The 17,931-nt window shown below is 35.2% G+C and overlaps 1 protein-coding gene across 11 annotated transcripts in view; it reads right to left on the reverse strand.

Annotated features, from left to right (window-relative positions):
• SENP7 (SUMO specific peptidase 7) overlaps positions 1 to 17,931 on the reverse strand; it is a 146,644-nt gene that overhangs the window by 66,920 nt on the left and 61,793 nt on the right. For 9 of the 11 annotated variants that reach the window (XM_081302647.1, XM_081302641.1, XM_081302646.1 and 6 more), the window contains one exon: positions 16,866 to 17,060. The exons of the other annotated variants lie outside the window; for them this stretch is intronic. In XM_081302647.1, the coding sequence (XP_081158773.1) occupies positions 16,866 to 17,060 (195 nt within the window). The remainder of the gene's footprint in view (positions 1 to 16,865; positions 17,061 to 17,931) is intronic. 11 annotated transcript variants of the gene reach the window in all.

Raw genomic sequence — 17,931 nt, forward strand, 5'->3', positions numbered from 1 at the left:
GTAGTAAACATTAATTGAAGGCCGGGCATAGTGGTACACACCGTAAACCCAGCAGCTCAGGAGGATCACAAGTTCAAAGCCAGCCTCAGCAGAAGTGAGATGCTAAGCAACTCACAAACTTGCTTTAAATAAAAATACAAAATAGGGCTGGGGATGTGGCTTAGTGTTCAAGTGCCCCTGAGTTCAATCCCTGATTTATCCCTGACCCCCTCAAAAAAGACTGAATTAAAGAGGAAAAAAAACACTTCTATAATAATTGGACACTTTGATACCCTTGTCTCCATAAGAAACAGCACACAAGACAGAATACAAGTAAAGAAATAAGGAACTTAACATAAGCCAACTATCTCTAATAGATATATACAGGACATTTTACGCAACAACTAGGTATACACTATCTTCAAGTGCACATGGGATTCTCTAGGGTAGATGACATGTTAGGCTACAAACTGCATCTCAATAGATTTAAAAACAGACACATACAAAGTATTTTCTCTAACCATAAGGAGATGAAGTTAAAATTAAATAACAAAAGAAAAAATGGAAAAGTAACAAATTTCTGGAAATTAAATAACATTTTAAAAGAACCAATGGGGTCAAGGAAGAAATCACAAAAGCTATTAGAAAATGTTTATGGATAAATGAAAATCAAAATACAACATACCAAGACAGATGGGACACAGCAAAATAATGATAAAAAGGAAATTTATAACTAAATGTATTTCAAACTAACTCTACAGTAATCTAAGGAAGTAAAAAAAAAAAAAGAGGAAGAAGAAGAAGACTACACTAAGGCCAGAGCTAGCAGAAGGAAGGGAAACAATAATGATTATAGTAGAAAGAAATAAAATTCAGAATAGAAAAACAAGAGAATCAATGAAACCAAGAGTTGATTCTTCAAAAAAGTCAGCAAAATTGGCATATCTTCAGCTATGTGGACTAAAGAAAAAAAAAAAGACCAAAAACTAAAATCAGAAATGAAAATGGAGACAACATGGATGTAAAAATACTTGAAATAAAATACTGATAAACTCAATTCAGCAGTATATAATATATAATGTTCAAGAGAAACTTATTCCTGGAATATAAAGATATTCCAAGTTAAACAAGTAACTATCAATGTAATACACTGAAGTAACAGAATGGAAAAAAGACACATGAGCACATCAAGTAATAATTTTAAAAAACTGACAAAATTCAATACCCTTTAATGATTTAAGAAACATTCAATGCTAGGGATGTAACTCAGTGGTACAGCTTGTACTTAGCATATATAATGCACTGGCTTCAATCCCCAAGATCACATAACACACACACACACACACACACACACACACACACACACACACAAGAAACAACAAACTATGCACAAAAGAAATATACAGTATTTTTACCTTATCCAAGGTTTTTCCTTTCCATGGTTTCAGTTATTCTCAGTAAACCACAGACCAAAAATATTAAATGGAAAATTCCAGAATAAACAATTCCTAAGTTTTAAATTGTGTGCCGTCCAATTACTGTGATGAAGTCCATTTCACTCATGATATTAATTATCCCTTTGCCCAACCCTCCTATTAGTCACAGAGTAACTGGATAGAAAAAAAATAGTATATACAGAGTTCAGTAATATCTGTGTTTTCAGGCATCCAGTGGGTGTTCTGAAACACTCACTGTAGAAAAGTGGGGACTACTGAACCTTTCATATATACCTTTATATAATAAAAGGTATATTTGAAATACCTAAAGCTAATTAGTCAGTGGTGAAATTATACAGATTTTCCTCTAAGATCAGGAACAAGAAAAGGTTTGCTGCTTTCCTAACTTCTATTCAATATGTTACTATAAGTTGTAGCCAACGATTATGCAAGAAAAAAAGTATCCAATGAAAAGCAATAAAAGAAGCTATTTAGAGATTACATGATCTTATAAATAGAAAATCTTAAATATTCCATGCAAAAACATTATAGATCTAATAAATAGAAAAGGAAATTAAGAAAGTTCCATTTGTGCCAGGCACAGTGGCACATGACTGTAATTCCAGCCCCTTGGAAGGCTGAGGATGGAAGATCACAACTTCAAAGCCAGCCCCAGCAACTTAGTGAGACCCTAAGCAACTTAGCAAAACCCTGTCTCAAATTAAAAAAAAAAAGAGAGAGCTGGGGATGTGGCTTAATGCTTACACATGTGGATTCAATCACCAGCACCAAAAGAAAAAGATAGTTCCACTTACAGTAACTTCAAAGAGAATAAAATATTCATGAATTAACTTAGCCAAAATGTCAAAAGACTTGCACGATTAAAACTATAAAACATTGCTGAAAGAAGTTAAAGAAGGCATAAATACATAGACAAACAGCCTTTGTTCAAGGATTGGAAGATTCAATATTGTTAAGATTTCAGTACTACTCACTACTCTAAGGAAGGGAAAGGGGGATTACTGGGGAAAGAAACTGACCAAATTATATCATTATAGTGAGTGCATGTACAAATATAACAACAAATTCCACAATTATGTGTAGTAATAATACATTAATAAAAAATAAAGTTAAAAAACAAATGGATAAACAAAATACAGTATGTATATACAACGAAATATTACTTAGCTTTAAAAATGGAGAAAATGTGGCATAGGCTGCAACATGAATAAACTCTGAAGACACTATGCTAAGAGAAATCAGTCACAAAAAGACTAATTTCATACATACACAGTTCTTAGAGTAATCAAATTCATAGAAACAAAAAGTAGAATAGCAACTGCCATGTTTCTGGGATAGAAAGGTATTTTTTAATCAGTACAAAGTTTCAGTTTGATAAAAGGGATAATGTTCTGGAGATGAATAGTGGTGATGGCTAACACAAAAATGTGAAAGTACTTAAAGTAGATTAAGATTCTAATATTGTCCAAAAAGAATATAACATTAACATTAACCTTTTTGATTTTATAATATATTTGATTGACCTAAAAAGGTCAATTTCTACAAAATTACTAGGATTTATACTTTCTAGAAAACTATTATAATTTCTAATAAACTACTTGAGTATAAAATTAAGAGTCTAAATATCCTAAAACAGAAGGGCTAAAAATAAAATACAAGACAATTAATTTTAAAAATACAAGAGGGGAGAAAAAAGTTCAAGTAGGATAAACAGAAAGTATAAATAAAATGTTAATAAGTCACAATAAGTGTTAATGAATTGTGCCTGTACAGACAAAAATAAATGCAATCTAAATCTTAAAAAAATATAATAAACGACTACATCAAAAAAGAAAGAGGAGCTGAGGATGTAGTTCAACAGTAGAGCACAAACCATGGGTTCTATCCCAAGCATCACCTCCCCACTCCCCCCAAAAATGTCTAAGTAAACAAACTGAGTATTTTACCTTAAGGAAAGAGAAAAGAAAGAACAATGCAAACAGAAGGAATAAATAATAAATATTCTACCAGAAATAAATGAAATGGAGACTTTGGAAAGAGTAATGAAAATAAAGAGTTGGTTGTTTGAAAATGTAATATAGACAACAAAACTAAAAAAAAAACAGTAGAAGATATAAATAAAATTGGAAAGGAAAGGAGATATTACAAGATACTGCAAAAATGCAAAAATCCAGAAGACTATTATAAATAATTACCCCCAAAATTGGGTAACTCAGAAGAAATGATGAATTCCTAAACATATACAACCACCAAGACTGAATCACAAAGAAACAGAATATCTAAACAGATCCATAAAGAAAGAAAAATGAATCAGTAATAAAAAGTCTTCTATCTGGGCTGGGGATATAACTCAGTTGGGGATGGATATAACTCACATGCACAAGGCCCTGGGTTCAATCCCCAGCATTAAAAAAAAGTGTTCCATCAAAGAAAAGCCCAGAACCTAATGGTTTCACTACTGAATTCTACCAAACATTTAAAGAAGAATGCCACTCTTTGAAATATTCTTCCAAAAAAATGCAAGAGTAGGAAATACTTCCAAAACTCTTTGTATTAGGCAAACATTGTCCTGATATAAGAGAAACAAGGACATCACAAGAAAGAAAAACTACAAGCCAATATACTTGATGAATTGCAAAAATCCTCAATACAAGCAAGCTAAATCCAACTGCACACGAAAAAGAATATTCACCACGATTAGCTGGGATTTATTCCACATGTGCAAGGGTGTTTCAACATGTGCAAATCAATAAATGAAATAAATTATATGAACAGAAGACAAAAAAAAACATGATCATTTCCATAGATGCAGAAAAAGCATTTGACAAATCTTTCATGATAAAGGCTCACAACAAAATAGGTAAGAGAGATGTATGTCAACAAAATAAAGGTCATATATTATGTACCTATCTCTAACATCATACCCAATGGGAAAATTTGAAGGCTTTTCCTTGTAAGATCCAAAACAAAATAAGGATTTCTATTCTCACTACTTTTATTCAACACAATAATAGAAGTTCTTGCCAGAGTAATTAGACAAAAGAAAAATAAAAAGCATTCAAAGAGGAAAGGAAAAAACAGAACTGTCACTATAGGCTGATGACATAATCTTATATATACAGAAAACCAAGGATTCCATCAAAACGCTGTTAGAATTAATAAACTAATTTGGTAAAGCTGCAGAATACAAAATAAACACAAACCAGTAGTATTTCTATATACAACAACAAATACTATGACAAAAGAACAATGCCATTTAAAATAGTTACAAACAATTAATATAAAATACTTTAGAATAGATTTAACAAAGGAGGTAAAACACCTATACACTGAAAAATAAATAAACAAATTGAAGACAACACAAATGGAATGATAATCCACATTCATGGGTAAAAATAATTTTGTTAAAATGTGCATTCTAGAACATGGCGGCGGACGCGGAGAGATCAAGTCTCTGACCTCTTCAGCTGCGCGGGCATAGGGAGTCGTAAACCGTCTAAATGCTGTTTGATCAGGATCACTAGGCAATGCTGAGCTGACGTGGATCTGGGGCAAACAGTCTGGGCCTCTCAGAACACACAAGGAGCCCAGATCGGCTAAATTCAAGCTCCCCTTCGCCTGCTTCTCGCAGACAAACTGCTGTGACTCAGCACTAAACGATCCCACTGAAATAACTGGTCGGCCCTTCTGATCCTACGGAGGTTAATGCCAACCGAGCCTTCATAGGCAGTGGCCACAGGATTGAAACGGGACTTGGGAGAGACAGTCAGGACCCACCCGTTGCATTGGTCACCCGGCAAAGGGAAACGAACTGTCGCATTTGCACGGGATTCCACCATGGCAGAGGACTGACGTCACCAGAAAGCGGCGGAGGAGATAACTTCATTGAAACCAGCGGATACAGGTGTGTAATCCCCTAGCCTTCCCTCTCCACACAGTGGGGAAACCTTAAGGGCCCCTCCCAACTCTCCCATAAGGGCCCCTCCCAGCTCTCCCGTGAGTGCGATAGCCAGACGGAGGGAATCAGGAGTGGCGTGGGACTCCCGGCGCAGAACACCCGGCTACCGCTCCCACCAGAGCTGACAACTGAGGTCTATTGCACCAGCTACCGGGGGCGTGGCTACCGGAGGGTAAGCAAAATTCGCTGAGGATTCTCAGCCCCAAGCTCTACAAACTTAGGGTCTGAGGGAATGGCAAACAGGGAGAGTGTGCCCAGGCGTTCATGAAATCAGGGCTCCCGAGAACAGCAGACCTGGCGTGTGGCCAGTATTGTGGTGAGCGTCACCCGTGAGCAGGGCCTGGCTTGAGGAAAAGTGGGGAAGTGACTAGACACAAGAGAAGGCCCTAGGCACCCAGGATTGAGACCTGCCCAGTCTGGGAGGAAGAGCTGCTGCACAGTGATTGGTTCCCGTGTATTGAGAGGAGAAGCTTGGACCGGTGGGCACAGCTCCACCTACTGGAAGAGAAGTTAATCAAACGCTGACTGCATTTATTAATTTTTTCTTAATTTGGGTTCTTTCTTTTCATTTTCATTTTTGTTTCTTGTTGTTTTTTAAATTTTTTTTCTACTTTTTTAATTTTAATTTCAATTTTTATTATTATCTTTTTTCTTTTTTATTTTCTATTTTTTTCTTTTGTGTTTTCATTTCTTTTCAATTTTCTTATTCCCCTTTCCTTGAAATCAACCTGCCTACTCTCATTCTCTTTAGTGACTTCTTCCCTTCCCTTCTAATATCTTTCCTCCCAAGCATCAAATAAATTTATAGGAGTAAACAGTAACTCAGCAGTCAAACAGAACAAGAAGTAACATGAGCAGCATGAAAAAGCAAGGAAGAAAAGGAGTACAAACAATGCAGGACAGCCTAAATATTCAGGAGGATATAGAGTCATCAGAAAAATGGTCATATAAAGAACTCAAGGAATACCTTAGACAGAAGGAATGGAACATTAAAGAGGATATGAGACAGCAAATTCAAACAGTGAAAGAACACATTGAAAACGAATTACATAAACAGATAAAAGAAGAAGTTAAGCATCTTTATCAGGAGGTAGAGATTATAAAAAAAATCAAACAATAATTCTAGAAATGAAAAAACTATAAACCAAATTAAAAACTCAAATGAGAGTATCACTAACAGAGTGGAGCAAGTAGAAGCGAGAACGTCAGATAATGAAGAAAAAATATATCATCTTGAAAAGAGTCTAGCCAACTCAGAAAGGCTGGTAAAAAATCACGAGAAAAACATCCAAGAGATATGGGATAACATAAAAAAACCAAACTTAAGAGTCATCGGGATAGAGGAAGGTACAGAGATTCAAACCAAGGGAATGAGTAACCTGCTGAATGAAATAATTACAGAAAACTTTCCAGAAATGAAAAAGGAAACAGATATACAAATTGTAGATGCATACAGGACACCGAGCATACAAAATCACAGTAGACCAACGCCAAGACACATTGTTATGAAGATACCAATATACAGAACAAAGTGAAAATATTAAAAGCTACAAGAGAAAGGAGGCAGATTACATTCAGGGTAAACCAATAAGGCTAACAACGGATTTTTCATCACAGACGCTGAAAGCAAGATCCTGGAACAACGTATTTCAAACACTGAAAGACAATGGATGCCAACCAAGAATTCTGTATCCAGCAAAATTAAGCTTCAGGTATGACAACGAAATAAAAATCTTTCATGATAAACAAAAGCTAAAAGAATTTGCAGCCAGAAAACCAGCATTGCAAAGAATCTTGAGCAAAACACTACATGAGGAAGAAATGAAAAACAATAACCAAAACCATCAGTGGGAAGTGCCTCGGTAAAGACAGAGGGCAGGGGGAAAACTAATCCTGGAGAAACAAACTACATTAAAAAAAAAAGAAGATAAATAATCAAACATGGCTGGAAGTACAAACCATATATCAATAGTAACTCTAAACGTTAATGGCTTAAACTCTCCAATAAAGCGACATAGGCTGGTAACATGGATTAAAAAAACAAATCCAACAATATGCTGCCTCCAGGAGACACATCTGATTGGAAAAGACATACACAGGCTGAAGGTGAAAGGTTGGGAAAAAATATACCACGCACACGGTCCTCGTAAGCAAGCAGGGATGGCCATCCTCATATCAAATAAAATCGACTTCAAGACTAAGTTAATCAAAAGGGATAAGGAAGGACACAATATACTGATAAAAGGAACCATTCACCAACAAGACATAACAATTATCAATATTTATGCACCAAATAATGGTGCTGCGACGTTCATAAAACAAATTCTCCTCAAGTTCAAGAATCAAATAGACCACAACACAATAATTATGGGTGACTTCAACACACCTCTCTCACCATTGGACAGATCCTCCAAACAAAAGTTGAATAAAGAAACTATAGAACTCAATATCACAATCGATAACCTAGACTTAACTGACATATATAGAATATATCAACCATCATCAAATAGATATACTTTTTTCTCAGCAGCACATGGATCCTTCTCAAAAATACACCATATATTATGCCATAGGGCAACCCTCAGTAAATATTTTTTTTAAAGAGTGAGTGAGAGAGGAGAGAGAGTGAGGGGGAGAGAGAATTTTTTTTTTTAATATTTATTTTTTAGTTCTCGGCAGACACAACATCTTTGTTGGTATGTGGTGCTGAGGATCGAACCCGGGCCGCATGCATGCCAGGCAAGCGCGCTACCACTTGAGCCACATCCCCAGCCCAACCCTCAGTAAATATAAAGGGGTGGAGATAATACCATGCATTTTATCTGATCATAATAGAATGAAACTGGAAATCAATGATAAAAGAAGGAAGGAAAAATCCTACATCACATGGAAAATGAACAATATGTTACTGAATGATCAATGGGTTACAGAAGACATAAAGGAGGAAATCAAAAAATTCTTAGAGATAAATGAAAATATAGACACAACATATCGGAATCTATGGGACACAATAAAAGCAGTTTTAAGAGGGAGATTCATCGCCTGGAGGTCATTCATCAAAAAAAGAAAAAAACCAACAAATAAATGAGCTCACACTTCATCTCAAAGCCCTAGAAAAGGAAGAGCAAAACAATAGCAAATGTAGCAGAAGGCAAGAAATAATTAAAATCAGAGAGGAAATCAACGAAATTGAAACAAAAGAAACTATTGAAAAAATTAACAAAACAAAAAGTTGGTTCTTCGAAAAAATAAATAAGATCGACAGACCCTTAGCCATGCTAATGAAGAGAAGAGAGAAAACTCAAATTACTAACATACGGGATGAAAAAGGTAATATCACAACAGACACTTCAGAAATACAGAAGATAATCAGAAATTATTTTGAATCCTTATACTCCAATAAAATAGAAGATAGTGAAGACATCGATAAATAAAAAGTCATATGACTTGCCCAGACTGAGTCAGGAGGATACACACAATTTGAACAGACCAATATCAATGGATGAAATTGAAGAAGCCATCAAAGACTACCAACCAAGAAAAGCCCAGGACCGGATGGGTATACAGCGGAGTTTTACAAAACCTTTAAAGAAGAATTAATACCAATACTTTTCAAGTTATTTCAGGAAATAGAAAAAGAGGGAGCTCTTCCAAATTCATTCTATGAGGCCAACATCACCCTGATTCCGAAACCAGACAAAGACACCTCAAAGAAAGAAAACTACAGACTAATATCTCTAATGAACCCAGATGCAAAAATCCTCAATAAAATTCTGGCAAATCGGATATAAAAACACATCAAAAAATTGTGCACCATGATCAAGTAGGATTCATCCCTGGGATGCAAGGATGGTTCAATATACGGAAATCAATAAATGTTATTCACCACATCAATAGACTTAAAGATAAGAACCATATGATCATCTCGATAGACGCAGAAAAAGCATTTGACAAAGTACAGCATCCCTTTATGTTCAAAACATTAGAAAAACTAGGGATAACAGGAACTTACCTCAACATTGTAAAAGCTATCTATGCTAGGCCTCAGGCTAGCATCATTCTGAATGGAGAAAAATTGAAGGCATTCCCTCTAAAATCTAGAACAAGACAGGGTTGCCCTCTCTCACCACTTCTGTTCAACATAGTTATCAAACACTGGCCAGAGCAATTAGACAGACGAAAGAAATTAAAGGCATAAAAATTGGAAAAGAAGAACTTAAATTATCACTATTTGCGGAAGATATGATTCTATACCTAGAAGACCCAAAAGGGTCTACAAAAAAACCACTAGAACTAATAAATAAATTCAGCAAAGTGGCAGGATATAAAATCAACATGCATAAATCAAAGGCACTTCTGTATATCAGCGACAAAACTTCTGAAACGGAAATGAGGAATAACACTCCATTCACAATATCCTCAAAAAAAATAAAATACTTGGGAATCAACCTAACAAAAGAGGTGAAAGATTTATACAATGAAAACTACAGAACCCTAAAAAGAGAAGTAGAAGAAGATCTTAGAAGATGGAAAAATATACCCTGTTCATGGATAGGCAAAACTAACATCATCAAAATGGTGATATTACCAAAAGTTTTCTATAGGTTTAATGCAATGGCAATCAAAATCCCAACGGCATTTCTTGTAGAAATAGATAAAGCAATCATGAAATTCATATGGAAAAATAAAAGACCCAGAATAGCAAAAGCAATTCTAAGCAGGAAGTGTGAATCAGGCGGTATAGCGATACCAGATTTCAAACTATATTACAGAGCAATAGTAACAAAAACAGCATGGTACTGGTACCAAAACAGGCGGGTGGACCAATGGTATAGAATAGAGGACACAGAGACTAATCCACAAAGTTACAACTATCTTATATTTGATAAAGGGGCTAAAAGCATGCAATGGAGGAAGGATAGCATCTTCAACAAATGGTGTTGGGAAAACTGGAAATCCATATGCAACAAAATGAAACTGAATCCCCTTCTCTCACCATGCACAAAAGTTAACTCAAAATGGATCAAGGAGCTTGATATCAAATCAGAGACTCTGCATCTGATAGAAGAAAAAGTTGGCTCCGATCTACATATTGTGGGGTCGGGCTCCAAATTCCTTAATAGGACACCCATAGCACAAGAGTTAATAACTAGAATCAACAAATGGGACTTAATTAAACTTAAAAGTTTTTTCTCAGCAAGAGAAACAATGAGAGGTAAATAGGGAGCCTACATCCTGGGAACAAATTTTTACTCCTCACACTTCAGATAGAGCCCTAATATCCAGAGTATACAAAGAACTCAAAAAATTAGACAATAAGATAACAAATAACCCAATCAACAAATGGGCCAAGGACCTGAACAGACACTTCTCAGAGGAGGATATACAATCAATCAACAAGTACATGAAAAAATGCTCACCATCTCTAGCAGTCAGAGAAATGCAAATCAAAACCACCCTAAGATACCATCTCACTCCAGTAAGATTGGCAGCCATTCTGAGGTCAAAAAACAACAAGTGCTGGCGAGGATGTGGGGAAAAGGGTACTCTTGTACATTGCTGGTGGGACTGTAAATTGGTGCGGCCAATTTGGAAAGCAGTATGGAGATTCCTGGGAAAGCCGGGAATGGAACCACCATTTGACCCAGCTATTGCCCTTCTCAGACTATTCCCTGAAGACCTTAAAAGAGCGCACTACAGGGATACTGCCACATCAATGTTCATAGCAGCACAATTCACAATAGCTAGACTGTAGAACCAATCCAGATGCCCTTCAATAGATGAATGGATTAAAAAATGTGGCAATTATACACCATGGAGTATTACGCAGCAGTAAAAAATGATAAAATCGTGGAATTTGCAGGGAAATGGATGGCACTAGAGCAGATTATGCTAAGTGAAGCTAGCCAATCCCTAAAAAACAAATGTCAAATATCTTCTTTGATATAATGAGAGCAACTAAGAATAGAGTAGGGAGGAAGAGCAGGAGAAAAAGATTAACATTAAAGAGAGACATGAGGTGGGAGGGAAAGGGAGACAAAAGGGAAATTGCATGGAAATGGAGGGAGACCCTCATTGTTATACAAAATTACATATAAGAGGTTGTGAGGGGAATGGGAAAATAAACAAGGAGAGAAATGAATTACAGTAGATGGGGTAGAGAGAGAAGATGGGAAGGGGGGGATACTAGAGGATAGGAAAGGTAGCAGAATACAATAGCTACTAATAGGGCATTATGTAAAAATGTGGATGTGTAACCGATGTGATTCTGCAATCTGTATTTGGGGTAAAAATGGGAGTTCATAACCCACTTGAATCTAAGGTATGAAATATGATATGTCAAGAGCTTTGTAATGTTTTGGACAACCAATAAAAAAAATAATAGGAAAAATGAAAAAAAAATGTGCATTCTATCAAGGTTACCTTGAAATTCAATGCAATCTCTATCAAATTTCCAATGTCACTTTTCATAGAAACAGAAAAAAAATTCTAAAATTCATATGAAACCACAAAAAAATATGAAAAAGAAGCAATCATGACCAAAAAGAACAACCAGAAACATCACTCTACCAGATTTCAAACTATACTACAGAGCAACAGTAATTAAAACAAAGGGTCTAGGAATGTTGCTCAGTGGTAAAATACCTTCCCAGTATGCATGAGACCCTGGATTTGATTCCTACCACCACAAAAACAAAGAAATAATAAATCATCATAATAATGGCATAACAACAGATGAATATACAAACAGAATAGAGATCACCAAAATGCACCCATGCATATACAATTAATCAACTTTAGAAAAAGGTATCAAGAATACATATTGTGAAAAGGAGAGACTTTTCAATAATTAGAGTGAGAAACTGAATATTCATTCAGAGAAGAAAGAAACTGGACCCTTATCTCATACCATTTACAAAACTCAATTCAAACTGGATTAAAAAGACTTAATCAAAAGACTTAAAACTAAATTTACTAGAAGAAAACAGAGGTAAAATCATACAACATTGATCTGAGTGATCATTTTTTCAGACATGACTTCAAAAATATAGGAAGAAGCCAGGTGAGGTGGTGGATGCCTGTAATTCCAGTGGCTCAGGAGGCTGAGGCAGGAGGATTACGAGTTCAAAGACAGCCTCAGCAACAGTGAGGCACTAGGCAACTCAGTAAGACCCTGTCTCTAAATAAAATACAAAATAGGGATGTAGTTCAGTAGTTGAGTGCCCCTGAGTTTAATCTCTAGTACCAAAGGCGGGGGGGCAGGGGAGTACAAGAAATAAAAGCAAAAATAGGCAAATGGTATTACATTAAAATAAAAAGCTTCTATATGAGAAAGGAAACAATGAACATAGTGAAGAGACAACCTAAGAACTAAGAGAAAATACCTGCAAGCCATACACATTTGATAAGAGATTAATATCCAAAATACATAAGGAACTCAAACACCTCTATAGGAAGAACACAATTCAATTTAAAAAATAAACATGGGACCTAAAAAGACATTTCTCAAAAGAAGACATGCAAATGGCCTAGAGACCTCTTAATAAGCTCAATATCCCTAATCATAGGAGAAATAGAAAATAAAATCATGTGAGATATTGCCTCACATCCATGAGAATGGCTTTTGTCAAAACAGAAGATAACAAGTGTTGAAGAGGATGTGGAGAAAAGGGAACCCTTTATACTGTTGGTGAAAATGTAAATTAGTGAAGACATGGAAAACTTCATGGAGGTTCTTCAAAAAACTAAAATCAGAAATATTTTTTGATCTAGCAATCCCACTTCTAAGTATTTACCCAGAAGATTTAAAATTAGTATGCCTAAGAGATATATGCATGTCTATGTTCCCTGCAGCACTATTCACAATAGCTAAGTTATTTGGACACCAGCAACAGATAAATGAACAATGTAGTCTGTAGACACAATGGAACTCTGTGGTCTATATGCCCAATAGAACACTACTCAACATGGAAAAAGAAAGAAATTTTGTCGTTTGTGACAATGTGGGTTGGAGAACACTATACTCAGTGAAATAAACTAGGCACAGAAAAACAAATACTACATGCTCTCATACATACATGTGTGGACTCTAAAATAATGGAACTCGAAGAAGCAGAGAGTAGAATGGAGGTTAGCAAAGGAGAGGTGATGGTTAAGAATACAAAATGTCCGGGCTGGGATTGTGGCTCAGTGGTAGAGCGCTCACCTAGCACGTGGAAGGCCCTGGGTTCGATCCTCAGCACCACATTATTCAACTCACAAAATCTATAAGTTTCTAACTTGATATTGCATCTTCCTAGAGAGGTGTTTACTACTTTCTCTATAACAGCAGAACAATTATGTCAAAGTATCATGTCTCCTAGGAATATCTAAATAATTTATAAATACTTATCCTGATTTTAGCCAGAGAAGCTGGGAGGAGGTGAGTTACAAAAGGACTACCATTCTGAACCTACTCTGTGTTCATCCTGTATTTCAGTTGTACTGGAGCATACCTACCAAAGTGTGGTATAGATATTTTTGTAATGTATTTCCATGGGATACACAGGATTCTTCTTAAAACAAAGACATTTTAAGGGAAGAGAGAAGTAAATCTTAATTTAAGGAGCTCGATACTCCTCCTTGAACTAAATGGTGATGCTAATAAGACTTTGACAATTGTCTTATCAGCACTGCTAATGCAACAGCAGTCTTAATATCAAACACTGACATCCTCTGGATAATTAGTTAGCATCAACTCCAGCAATCGTCTTTAATGTCATTTTTGTATTCGCAGCAATAAGAGAGAACAAAAATAATGACTACCAGTTATCAATTACCAGCCATTTATTACTTATTATTCATCCTTAAATCTGTATACTAATTCAAACATGTATTATTACCCCTGTTTTAAAAATAGGATAAGTAACTTGCCAAGCTAAGTCAGTGTGTTAGTAGTATAGATAAGAACTGAACCCATTTGTCTGGCTCCAAAGTTAATGCTTATTCCAAATGGAAGAATGCCACCAAAAGAATGAATTTTCAGAGGGCACAGCAAAAACAACTGGAACCTGGTATGGTGGCACACACCTGTAATCCTAGTGACTTGGGAGGCTGAGGCAAGAGGATCACAAGTTCAAGGCCAGCCTCAGCAACTTAGCAAGGACCTAAGCAACTTAGTGAGACTCTGTCTGAAAATCTCAATATAAAAAACAAAAAAGGCTGGGGATGTGGTTCAGTGGTTAAGCATGCCTGGGTTCAATCCCCAATATCAAAAAACAAAACAAAACAAAACTGGAAATTTCACAACTATTTAGAAGAACTTGAGGACAGCTAGACTTCCGAATAAATAAATTCTGAAACCAACCAGAAATTTTATACCTATTATTATTATATTTTTATATTTATACATATTATTATTATGACTTTTTAGCCCCAGATAGCAATAAAGCCTATAAACTACAAATTACAATTGAATAGTTCCAAAGAATCCTCACAACAGAGCTGGGACTGTAGCCAGTGGCAGAGCACTTGCCCAGCACGTGTGAGGCACTGGGTTTGATCCTTAGCACAATATAGAAATAAAATAAAAGCATTTTGTCCATCCACAACTATAAAAAAAATTTAAAAACAATCCTCAACAGTGCTGTTTTCCTAGCAGTATGATTGTGCACTGATGCCATTTGAATTCCAAGGAAAACATGGAATTCAACATCATAATAAAAATCATCATAAGGGGCTAGAGGTGTAGCTCAGTGGTGGAGCACTTGCCTAGCATGTGTGAGGCACCATGTTTGATCCTCAGCACCACATAAAAATAAATAAAATAAAGGTATTATGTCCATCTACAACTAAAAAATATTTAAAAACCCATCATAATAATGGAATTCAACATTATAAAAATTTTTCTCCAAAAAATAAGTTTTTTCTACAAAAGCATCTTCAATAACACTTTCATTTGTATAATATTTTATGTGCACAAAGAATTCTAACATAAGAATTATAAGAGAGAATACAACAATTTTTAAGAGCATAAAGGACATTAAAAATTATATCTCAGGCTTGGATTGTGGCTCAGTGGTAGAGCTCATGCCTGTATGTGTGAGGCACTGGTTCGATCCTCAGCACCACATAAAAATAAATTAATAAAGTAAAGGTATTGTGTCCATCTATAAATAAAAGTATTTTTAAAAATTACTTCTCTTTTTACATCTCAGAAAACTGAGGCTTAAAATTAAATGCCACAAGGATTAACCTAAGTGCACAAAATTCAGTGTGTACTGAGCTAAGCATTGGCTATAAATGTAAATAAGACATTATGCCTTTCCTTTAGGGGTTTATGTCTAGTAGAGAAGCCAGAAACAAAACACCAATAATAATGTGATAAGCACACTTATAACATCTCCAACTATACATTAAATTTAGTAACTAGATAATTCCAATGAAATTCTCATTTTGAAAGGAGGCAAATTTAGAGAGGTCTATTAAAGTATAAAATTAAAATTATACAGATAATTGAGTAGCACTTCTGTGAAACTACAAAATATTTTCTAAAAGGAGAAAAATTCAGAAGTTCATAATAAATAAACAGTTTTAAAAGACAATATTTGTTAGAAGAGTAAGAATTTTGTTTATAAGCCTTTAAAAAGGCAACTATCAATATTTAATGTATTGGGCTTATAATGAAAATACAAACCAGAAGTTACCTTTAGATAGATCATGGGGTGGTGGAAATTAAGACCAAATCAATTTTTCACTGAGATAAAATGGTTTATTTTATAGTTTGAAAACAGAAAAAAAAAGAGGAACTTCAGAAGTTCATGGCAAATGAAAGTTTAAAAATCTAACAGAGGAGCTGGGGATATAGCTCAGTTTGTAGAGTGCCTACCTCACAGACAGACGGCTCTAGGTTCAATTCCTAGCACAACCAAAAAAAAAAAAAAAACCTAGTAGAATTTACTAAATGACATTCCCTTTTCCACAGATTTTTTTTCTCATTTCCAGTCCACATAAGTTCTTCTAGTGCTTAAAATAAAGGCAACTTCAGATTTACATTTCTCTTTTTAACACAGCCACATTTGTTAGTGGAATTCAGCTATCTCAAACCATTTTCATGAGGAATGCATTCAGTCATTCATTCAACCAAATATTTACTGAGCACTAAGTGACAGAGTTCTAGAACCTGAATATAACATACTGAATAAGGCCAGATGGATGAACGGACAGATGGACAGATAGACCAGAGAACAAGGGAGGAACAGAGTGATGTCAGGGAAATGGATTTCAATTATACCAGAAAAATGAATTAAGATACTGAAATAGGTGACTAAAATTTCATTCACTGGCTGTGTCCACTTTTCCAAATTACAAGAATGGTAACCAGAGCACAATTTACCTCACATTTATAAACAATATATCTTGGGGAGGGGGGGAACGGGGATGGTTCATGAAAATAAATATATTATTTTGAGTAAAATTATCACTAAACATACCTTTCAGATAAAAAACAGCTCTTGTGAGGATTTAGATTTGGACAAGATTTTAGGCTGCCATCAGATGATGAAGAGAGTTGCTCTGATTGCAAGTTGTCTGTATCACTCAAACTGGCCTCAGTTACAGGTGGGGTCTTTATGTATTTTCTTCCTAACTCCGTTCCCAGGACATTCGTCAGTATAACTCTGGGTATCCTGTCACACAGAATAACAAACACCATACTGTACTGGAGTTTTCAATTTAAAAAAATATATACATACATATATGTATATATATACATATATATATATTCTAAGAAGTTGAATTTTCATATCATCTTAGCACAAGTAAGCTATTAGAACTACATTACCCTAGAAATTGACATATGAATACTCAAAATTTTGTATCTTTTATTTCTAGAAGTACTTGCTTCTTACAAATGATGGCATAAATCACAGTATGCCACAATAATGTCTTTAAGTATACTAGTAGATGCTATTACAGTGCTTAAAATATTAATCCATTTTTCTCAAAAAATGCTTTTTCTTTTCCATTATTTATTAAAAACACAGATTACTACAAGCCAATTCATCAAATCTCCTTAATTGTTATCCATATGCCACTAACAGTACTTTACTGACACTCTGTGAGAAACAATATACTTAGAAAAAAAAACAGAGAAAGGGCCTTGATAAGAAACTATGTTTTTATAATCGACAAATGACAAGTACCACATCCAACAAGAAAGACATCAAACATATTGCATCTATGGTAATAACAGATTCCATAAATGAAACAGCATGTATACTGGGGTTAATATGCTAATATTATAACAGCATCAGGGAGAGCGTCAATAAATTAAATATTTAGAAAAGCGAAGTGTATTTTTAAAGCTACAACTTTCTAAAATTGTGGCATCTATATCTATACCAAATGGACTGTATAACTCTGAAGAGGGTTGTGTGATATTTGTTTGGTTAGCCAAAGTTGCTATTATAAACAAGATGTACGGGCTGGGGATGTGGCTCAAGCGGTAGCGCGCTCGCCTGGCATGCGTGCGGCCCGGGTTCGATCCTCAGCACCACA

The sequence above is a fragment of the Spermophilus citellus genome (assembly GCF_964194105.1).
Source record: "Spermophilus citellus genome assembly, chromosome: 7".
Classification (NCBI taxonomy): domain Eukaryota; kingdom Metazoa; phylum Chordata; class Mammalia; order Rodentia; family Sciuridae; genus Spermophilus; species Spermophilus citellus.